The sequence below is a fragment of the Salmo salar genome, chromosome ssa22 (genome assembly GCF_905237065.1).
Source record: "Salmo salar chromosome ssa22, Ssal_v3.1, whole genome shotgun sequence".
NCBI lineage: Eukaryota > Metazoa > Chordata > Actinopteri > Salmoniformes > Salmonidae > Salmo > Salmo salar.
This window is the reverse complement of record NC_059463.1, coordinates 4114387-4125000: the sequence shown is the minus strand read 5'-3', so window position 1 is coordinate 4125000 and position 10614 is coordinate 4114387. Positions and strand designations below refer to the sequence as shown.

Genomic DNA, 10614 nt, shown 5'->3' with positions numbered 1-10614 from the left:
TAGTGTTTATTAGCTTATTTCACTGTAGAGCCTCTAGCCCTGCTCATTATATCTTATCCAACCTCTCAGTTCCTCCACCCACACATGCTATGACATCTTCTGGTTTCAATGATGTTTCTAGAGACAATATCTCTCTCATCATCACTAAATGCCTAGGTTTACCTCCTCTGTATTCACATCCCACCATACCTTTGTCTGTCTGTACATTATACCTTGAAGCTATTTTATCGCCCCCAGAAACCTGCTCCTTTTCTCTCTATTCTGGACGTCACAGACGACCAATTCTTATAGCTTTTAGCCGTACCCTCATACTCATTCTTCTCTGCTCCTCTGGGGATGTAGAGGTGAATCCAGGCCCTGCAGTGCCTGGCTCCACTCCTACTCCCCAGGCGCTCTCTTTTGATGACTTCTGTAACCTTAATAGCCTTGGTTTCATGCATGTTAACATTAGAAGCCTCCTCCCTAAGTTTGTTTTATTCACTGCTTTAGCACACTCTGCCAACCCGGATGTCCTAGCTGTGTCTGAATCTTGGCTTAGGAAGTTCACCAAAAACGTTGAAATCTTCATCCCTAACTACAACGTTTTCAGACAAGATAGAACGACCAAAGGGGGCGGTGTTGCAATCTACTGCAGAGATAGCCTGCAGAGCTCTGTCCTGCTATCCAGGTCTGTACCCAAACAATTTGAACTTCTACTTTTAAAAATCCACCTCTCCAAAAACCTCTCCAAAAACAAGTCTCTCACCGTCGCCGCCTGCTATATACCCTCCTCGGACCCAACTGCGGAACTGATTGCCCCCCATCTATCTTCAGAGCTCGTGCTACTAGGTGACCTAAACTGGGACATGCTTAACACCCCAGCCATCCTACAATCCAAGCTTGATGCCCTCAATCTCACACACATTATTAATGAACCCACCAGGTACAACCCCAAAGCCGCAAACACTGGCACCCTCATAGATATCATCCTAACCAACGTGCCCTCTAAATACACCTCTGCTGTTTTCAACCAAGATCTCAGCGATCACTGCCTCATTGCCTGCACCCGTAATGGTTCAGCGGTCAAACGACCTCCACTCATCACTGTCAAACGCTCCCTGAAACATTTCAACGAGCAAGCCTTTCTAATCGACCTGGCCCTGGTATCCTGGAAGGATATTGACCTCATCCCGTCAGTAGAGGATGCATGGTTATTTTTTTTAAGTGCCTTCCTCACCATCTTAAATAAGCATGCCCCTTTCAAGAAATGTAGAACCAGGAACAGATATAGCCCTTAGTTCTCCCCAGACCTGACTGCCCTTAACCAACACAAAAATATCCTGTGGCGTTCTGCATTAGCATCGAACTGCCCCTCGCGATATGCAACTTTTCAGAGAAGTTAGAAACCAATACACACAGGCAGTTTGAAACGCCAAGGAGAGCTTTTTCAAACAGAAATTTGCTTTCTGCAACTCAAACTCTAAAAAGTTCTGGGACACGTAAAGTCCATGGAGAATAAGAACACCTCCTCCCAACTGCCCACTGCACTGAGGATAGGAAACTCTGTCACCACCGATAAGCCCACTATAATTGAGAATTTCAATAAGCATTTTTCTACGGCTGGCCATGCTTTCCACCTAACTACCCCTACTGCATTCAACAGCACTGCACCCCCCACAGCTACTCGCCCAAACCTCCCCCATTTCTCCTTCTCCCAAATCCATTCAGCTGATGTTCTGAAAGAGCTGCAAAATCTGGACCCCTACAAATCAGCTGGGCTTGACAATCTGGACCCTTTCTTTCTAAAATTATCTGCCGAAATTATTGCAACCCCTATTACTAGCCTGTTCAACCTCTCTTTCGTGTCGTCTGAGATTCCCATAGATTGGAAAGCAGCTGCTGTCATCCCCCTCTTCAAAGGAGGTGACACTCTTGACCCAAATTGCTACAGACCTATATCCATCCTACCCTGCCTTTCTAAGGTCTTCGAAAGCCAAGTCAACAAACAGATTACCGACCATTTTGAATCCCACCGCACCCTCTCCGCTATGCAATCTGGTTTCAGAGCTGGTCATGGGTGCACCTCAGCCATGCTCAAGGTCCTAAACGACATCGTAACCGCCATCAATAAGAAACAATACTGTGCTGCCGTATTCATTGACCTGGCCAAAGCTTTTGACTCTGTTAATCACCACACCCTCATCGGCAGACTCAGTAGCCTTGGTTTCTCAAACGATTGCGTCGCCTGGTTCACCAACTACTTCTCTGATAGAGTTCAGTGTGTCAAATCGGAGGGCCTGCTGTCCGGACCTCTGGCAGTCTCTATGGGGGTACCACAGGGTTAAATTCTTGGGCCAACTCTTTTCTCTGTATACATCAATGATGTCGCTCTTGCTGCTGGTGAATCTCTGATCCACCTCTACGCAGACGACACCATTCTGTATACTTCTGGCCCTTCTTTGGACACCGTGTTAACAACCCTCCAGATGAGCTTCAATGCCATACAACTCTCCTTCCGTGGTCTCCAACTGCTCCTAAATACAAGTAAAACTAAATGCATGCTCTTCAACCGATCGCTGCCTGCACCTGCCCGCCTGTCCAGCATCACTTCTCTGGACGGTTCTGACTTAGAATTTGTGGACAACTACAAATACCTAGGTGTCTGGTTAGACTGTAAACTCTCCTTCCAGACTCACATCAATCATCTCCAATCCAAAGTTAAATCTAGAATTGGCTTCCTATTTCGCAACAAAGCATCCTTCACTGATGCTGCCAAACATACCCTCGTAAAACTGACCATCCTACCATTCGTCGACTTCAGTAATGTCATTTACAAAATAGCCTCCAATACCCTACTCAACAAGCTGGATGCAGTCTATCACAGTGCCATCTGTTTTGTCACCAAAGCCCCATACACTACCCACCACTGCGACCTGTACGCTCTCGTTGGCTGGCCTTCGCTTCATAATCGTCGCCAAACACATTGGCTCCAGGTCATCTACAAGACCCTGCTAGGTAAAGTCCCCCCTTATCTCCGCTCACTGGTCACCATAGCAGCACCCACCTGTAGCACGCGCTCCAGCAGGTATATCTCTCTGGTCACCCCTAAAGCCAACTCCTCCTTTGGTCGTCTCTCCTTCCAGTTCTCTGCTGCCAATGACTGGAACGAACTACAAAAATCTCTGAAACTGGAAACGCTTATCTCCCTCACTAACTTTAAGCACCAGCTATCAGAGCAGCTCCCAGATCACTGCACCTGTACATAGCCCATCTATAATTTAGCCCAAACTACTACCGCTTCCCCTACTGTATTTATTTATTTTATTTGTTATTTTGCTCCTTTGCACCATATTATTTATATTTTAACTTTGAACTTTCTTCAAATTTTAAATCTACCATACCAGTGTTTTACATGCTATACTTTATTTACTTTGCCACCATGGCCTTTTTTGCCTTTACCTCCCTTATCTCACATAATTTGCTCACATTGTATATAGTCTTATTTTTTTGTCTACTGTATCGTTGATTGTATGTTGTTTTACTCCATGTGTAACTCTTTTTTTTTTTTCTATGTTGTCGAACTGCTTTGCTTCATCTTGGCCAGGTCGCAATTGTAAATGAGAACTTGTTCTCAACTTGCCTACCTGGTTAAATAAAGGTGAAATAAAATAAATAAAAATAAAATAAATAAAATTACTGTTGACCAAGTAATGGTTTTAGAACAATCTACTTTGTGTTATGAAAATCACAGAAAATTGCCAACATGTGTCGGCAAAATGCTTTGGTTAGAGGAAGGCAATGTCGGTGTCAGTAATTTTTGGTTTATCGTCCCAGCTCTAGTAGTTGCTAGTAAGAGCAAACTCTACCATACAGGTATTGCAGAAAGAGTGCAACTAATTCAGGATTATCTAATGCAAACAGCTAACCTGTAGATTTGAAGTCAGAGTACGCTGCTTCCAAAGTGGCTGATTCGGACTCTACTCATGCCGCATACTTAAGTCAGATACAATTTCAGTGATGAAGAGACTCCTTTTTCACTATATTCAGTTGAAGTCGGAAGTTTACATACACTTAGGTTGAAGTCATTAAAACTCGTTTTTCAACCGCTCCACAAATTTCTTGTCCTAACCGACTTGCCAAAACTATAGTTTGTTAACATCTACTTTGTGCATGACACCAGTAAATTTTCCCACAATTGTTTAGAGAGATTATTTCACTTAGAATTCACTGTATCACAATTCCAGTGGGTGAGAAGTTTGCATACACTAAGGTCACTGTGCCTTTAAACAGCTAGGAAAATTCCAGAAAATGATGTCATGGCTTTAGAAGCTTCTGATAGGCTAATTGACATCATTTGAGTCAATTGGAGGTGTACCTGTGGATGTATTTCAAGGCCTACCTTCAAACTCAGTGCCTCTTTGCTTGACATCATGGGAAAATCAAAAGAAATCAGCCAAGACATCAGAAAAAAAATTGTAGACCTGAAGTCTGGTTCATTCTTGAGAGCAATTTCCAAATGCCTGAAGGTACCACGTTCATCTGTACAAACAATAGTATGCAAGTATAAACACCATGGGACCACACAGCCGTCATACCGCTCAGGAAGGAGACACGTTCTGTCTCCTAGAGATGAATGTACTTTGGTGTGAAAAGTACAAATCAATCCCAGAACAACAGCAAAGGACCTTGTGAAGATGCTGGAGGAAACAGGTACAAAAGTATCTATATCCACAGTAGAATCGAGTCCTATATCGACATAACCTGAAAGGCCGCTCAGCAACGAAGAAGCCACTGCTCCAAAACTGCCATAAAAAAGCCAGACTACGGTTTGCAACTGCACATGGGGACAAAGATCGTACTTTTTGGAGCAATGTCCTCTGGTCTGATGAAACAAAAATATAATTGTTTGGCCATAATGACCATCGTTATGGGAAAAAAAAGGGGGAGGCTTGCAAGCCGAAGATCACCATCCCAACCGTGAAGAACGTGGGTGGCAGCATCATGTCGTGGGGGTGCTTTGCTGCAAGAGGGACTGGTGCACTTCACAAAATAGATGGCATAATGAGGAAAGAAAATGATGTGGCTATATTGAAGCAACATCTCAAGACATCAGTCAGGAATTTAAGGCTTGGTCGCAAGTGGGTCTTCCAAATGGACAATCCCAAGCATACTTCCAAAGTTGTGGCAAAATGGCTTAAGGACAACAAAGTCAAGGTATTTGAGTGGCCATCACAAAGCCCTGACCTCAATCCTATAGAACATTTGTGGGCAGAACTGAAAAAGCGTATGCGAGCAAGGAGGCCGACAAACCTGACTCGGTTACACCAGCTCTGTCAGGAGGAATGGGCCAGAATTCACCCAACTTATTGTGGGAAGCTTATGGAAGGCTACCAAAAATGTTTGACCCAAGTTAAACAATTTAAAGGCAATGCTACCAAATACTAATTGAGTGTATGTAAACTTCTAACCCACTGGGAATGTGATGAAAGACATAAAAGCTGAAATAAATAATTCTCTCTACTATTATTCTGACATTTCACATTCTTAAAATAAAGTGGTGATCCTAACTGACCTAAGACAGGTCATTTTTACTAGGATTACCTGTCAGGAATTGTGAAAAACTGAGTTTAAATGTTTTTGGCTAAGGTGTATGTAAACATACTTCAACTGTAGCAAATCGAACTGCCTCTATTCATCCCATTGTGTAGGCTAGTTCCCATCATCCCCCTACTCTCCATGCCTTTCACCTGACTTCCGAACTCACTAGAAGATCTGTTTTGATGTCAGAGCAAACTCTCAAATGACTTTCTAGGTGTCTCCATCCAAAAATGAGCCTTACCAGTTACAAACAATTATTCTTTGGTTTATTGTCCCATGTTTCTTTGCCTGTTCTTTGTTGGGTGTATCTCATATTGAGCACATTTATGCCTATATGGAAGAGCCAAAGGTGTGTCCTTATCTCCGTTAATAACCTGTCTATTTGATCTCTCTTACCCACTGTGCTCTATGGTGAGTCTGTCACCTGCTTCTCTGGCCCAGTAGGTTATCAGTGGCTTCTCAAGACTCTCTGCCTAGGGGACACATAACATTTGTAAAAACAGCAGACGCTGTTATCCAGAGCAATTTAGAGGATCAGTTAGGGTTAAATGCTTTCCTCAAGGGCACATCGACAGATATTTCACCTAATCAGCTCGGGGATTCAAACCAGCAACCTTTTGGTTACTGGTCCAACGCTCTTAACTGCTAATCTACCTGCCACCCTAACCAGGCATGATATCCTAATCTGGCATATAACCTAACCAGTACAAAGGCTCAGACACACCAATAGCATTTGCTGGCCGAGAATACTTATTATCTCTGAATAGAGTGCCGGCCGTAATTTGCGAACTGAGTGCGCACCGATTTTACATGTAGAATCGTTTGAAAATGTCGGCAGCAGAACAATAGATCCACATTCGGTGCAATGTGCGAAAGCATTAATGCTCATGTGTCTTACAAATCATTATCGAGAGCCTGTATTTTGGGATTTTGTAAGGATCTTAACATACATTGGTAAAGAGTTCTTAGGGTGAACTTCAACTTTATGCAATCTGAAAGCACTAAGTACTTCTGAGGACACCATGGTTTAATGTGCAACGTTTAGACCAGGTATTTTGTAATTATATTGGTGGTGTCGGCATGGTTTGAAGGTGGGATTCTTACATGTCTTTCAGCTCAAGTTCAAGCTTAGTATAATTGATGACTTTGCGTGAACATTGTATGCTTTTTAGATGCGAACATGGAGCGTGGAGGAGCTGAGGTCACGGCTGGCCTCCCTGGACCCCCAGATGGAGCAGGAGATCAAGGAGATCCACCAGCGCTACCTGGCCAAGCGCCAGCCCATCCTGGACGCCATCGAGGCCAAGAAGCGACGCCAGCAGAACTTCTGAGGCACTTTGGCATGCCATACTCAAACGTCTTAAGTGGACTGTTGGTCATTCACACTGGACAATGACACGGACAGATTACTTCTGTTCATTGCTTTGGACTCCTTCATTGCGGTTCTTGTCTTTTTCTTTATAGGAAAACCACTTAAAGCTGCCAAGCATGGATATTGTTTTTGTCTTAAGTTATTTTTTATTTTTTTGTTTAGGGCACTTGAGACCTCAAGTATTCTTTTTTTCACTCATGTGGTACAATTATCTTTCACTGTTGGTACTCTTGAAACAACTGTGTTGCATTAGTAATTGGAAATTACTTTTATACCATACACTGTATCATTTTGTGTGTTTTACCACTTTGTGTAATTTGGTACTTATTCCTTAATTTGTATTTAGGTTCTCCATACTATTAATTTTTCAACACAGTACAATATCCTGCCAAAGGGAAGTTCAACTTACTTCATGGGTATATGACCCAGGAGAACCTGAATTTAAATTCAATAGATAGTTGAATGCATGTGCCTCAATAAAAAAACAAATTCCAACTTCAGATACGTGCATAGCTGATGTTGATTTAAAGAAAACGTCAAGTTTCATGCACATATTTGTAATTTGTTTTTGAATTATGTAATTTTAGAGATATTACAATGAGAGGTTTGGTTAAAAGATGTTTGAAAAATGTAAGTGAAACCTTGTGTTGAACCATGGTGCACTTCGTTCATTGTTATTCACTGTACAGTTACTTCTCTATTTTTGTTCATAACTCATCGTCAACATTCCATAGAGCAGCTTGTTCTTATTTTTTTAACATTCAAACTTTTGGTATACGTAAGGGGCAATCATTTTGTATATATAGTTTAGGCAGTTATATCCTTACAAGGAAGATGCATTTGTTGTGCTACAGAAATTTGCATCAGTGTGCAAACTAGCCTCTCAGGTCAGATATTCTCAGGTTCGTATACAAGGACATTAAGAAATTAATCAAAATAACCAATTTGATGACCAATAAGCACAATTTAGTTATCTGAAAATATTACTTGTTACAAACAGAAAGGGAATGTATTTAATTGCCTTATACTGCCTACTTATTTGTTTTTCTGCTTTATAATTGTAATAATGATCTGTCAATTTACTTGTTTTTTAAAAAAAGAATTACAATTATTTAATTACTGTAACTCCCCAATCCTTTGACATATCACTCAATCTAAACCTCTGTTGATCTGATTTATATTTATTTGAGAGTTCACATTGTTACTTACAACCACTGTTTCTGAGTAATGCAGTCTATGTTTTTATCTGTTATATTGAAAGGCATTCATTGAAGTAGAAATCACTGGAAAGCATTTCAGCCCTGTAATATGAATGAAGAACTGGTGTGTACTCAAGTCTCCACTTGTCCTTAAATTTAGTATTCATTCCAAGAAAATGGTTTTCAAATGTTGATGCCTTAAATTATGCAATGAAAGTCATGCATGTGTTAATTATCAGTGTTTGATTTGTGTATTTGTTGTGTGCCTATTAAAACCAGTTTAAGGAATGTGTTTATTTGTACCATGGGTTTTCTCTCCCCATTTTGAAGTTACTGATGTTGGAACCAGTGTTTTGGAACCAATGAGTATTTTGGCTTTGCAATGACATTTCAGGCAAGGTAACATGTGTAGGCCTAGATCAGTGTTTCCCAACCCTCTCCTCGGAAACCACCAGCCTTTTAACATATTTGTTGCAACCCTGATAACGCACACCTCATTCAGCTAGTACACAAAAGAAAATCAAGCCATTAACTAGTTGAATCTGATGTGCTAGCCCAGGGCTACAATAAATATCTGACGGCTGGTGGACCTCAAGGAGATGGTTGGGAAACACTGGCCTAAATGTTACTACAGACTTAGTCTGTGGGCAGAATGCTTTATGGAAATACTTTCTGCCTTATGAAATTATGGTTGTAGAACAGGTGGCCATGCTGCTACCTTAAATTGCAACTCTGGATGAACGTGTGGGGGATAGCATTTATCTGCATTATGCACGAGAGAGATGATGAATTACCACGTTTGTGTCTCCAAACGCTCCTCTACTCTGAACACACTAAGTAAAGGAAGGTAAGGGCTGTGGCCAATTACCAACGTCAGGGGTTTTCACACTGCACCCCATTCCCCACTGGACACTATTTTGGGGTACTTGCTTGGCTGTAGATTATCTATGCTGGGTAGTTGCTGAGGTTGGGAGATATGGACAAAAGTCTATATCGCTGTGAAATGACATTTTGGGCGTTAATGATGAATCTGCAACTCAGTATTAGGAAGGTGTTCCTAATGTCTGGTATACTCAGAACACTAATTGTTTAAAGAAAAACAACCAAAACTATTGCTGATGGTGAACCTGAACAATCAAAATAATATCTATTCTAAGCCGAGTTCAGCAGGTTGGTCAGTGTGCGAAGCTGGGCACATTGCGTCATTTGACAAGTCTACCGATATTGCCTGGGGTTGTTCAGTATGCTAAATGACTTGTACTGTAGATCAATGACTGTCAACACGGTTACATCCAGTTCGACACTGAAGGAGAGGACGCATCAGTTGTCACAAAAGATGAGGGGTATTTTCAGAAGGTAGAATGAATGTAATACGAGCAATAAATGTTAGTGAACCAGGGCTCTACGGGCACATGAAAACTACACTACAGCCTACTGCGGTTGTAAAGTAGTGCCATGAACCCAATATTAAGGGCTTGAGAAATGATATACTCACAGAAAGCTGTGATGCTCCTCTCTGTAACTAGAACAACAGTAATTGATTTAAAAACGAGTTTTCCTGCAATTACGTTTTGAGCAAAGGTCATGCTTGTGCTTCTCTGAATGCATCTCTCCCTCAGTGCGCACAGTGGGGAGTGAGAGTGGCTCACTCACACAGCAACCAACAGCGAAACATGGACAGGCAAATACTTTGAAAGCAGGAATCAACATAAGGCATAGACTATTACTGTTGACCATAATGGTTTTAGAACAATCTACTTGTGTAGCAAAATCACAGAAGATTACCGACTTATGCAGAATGCTTCAGTTAGAGGAAGGAGGTTTCTGTAATTTTCTGTTTATCTTCCCAGCTCTAGTAGTTGATGGTAAGAAGCAAATTCTACCATACAGGCAATGCAGAAAAAGAGTGCAACAAGTTTAGGATGATCGAATGCAGACAGCTAACCTGAAGAATACATTTGTTCCGACGTGGCTGATTCGGACTAAATTCATGCAGTTAATGCACACCTGAATTGAGTATGTCCAATAACTGCTAGTACTTCACACGCAAATCGGCACCAGGGAGTCTCGTCTGAATAGTTAATGTTCAGATGTGTCTGTTCACTTTAACTCTGCGAAGCATTTATTTGGGCTGCAATAATTTTTGAAGCTGGTAACTCTAATGAACTTATCCTCTGCAGCAGAGGTAACTCTGGGTCTTCCTTTCCTGTGGCAGTACTCATGAGAGACAGTTTCATCATAGCGTTTCATGGTTTTTGCGTCTGCACTTGAAGAAACTTTCAAAGTTCTTGAAATGTTCTGGATTGGCTGAACTTCATGTCTTAAAGTAATGATGGACTTTCGTTTGTCTTTGCTTATTTGAGCTGTTCTTGCCATAATATGGACTTGTTTTTTTACCAAATAGGGCTATCTTCTGTATACCACCCCTACCTTGTCACAACACAAATGATTGGCTCAAATGCATTA

At 41.6% G+C, this 10614-nt stretch overlaps 1 protein-coding gene across 1 annotated transcript in view; it reads left to right on the top strand.

Moving 5' to 3' along the window:
• The window catches only part of stk4 (Serine/threonine-protein kinase 4), a 75734-nt gene extending 67294 nt beyond the window's left edge, over window positions 1-8440 (top strand). Inside the window, exon 11 of the mRNA NM_001173614.1 lies at window positions 6750-8440. Within this exon, the coding sequence (NP_001167085.1) occupies window positions 6750-6908 (159 nt within the window). The 3' untranslated portion in view covers window positions 6909-8440. The remainder of the gene's footprint in view (window positions 1-6749) is intronic.
• Window positions 8441-10614: the final 2174 nt, after the last annotated feature.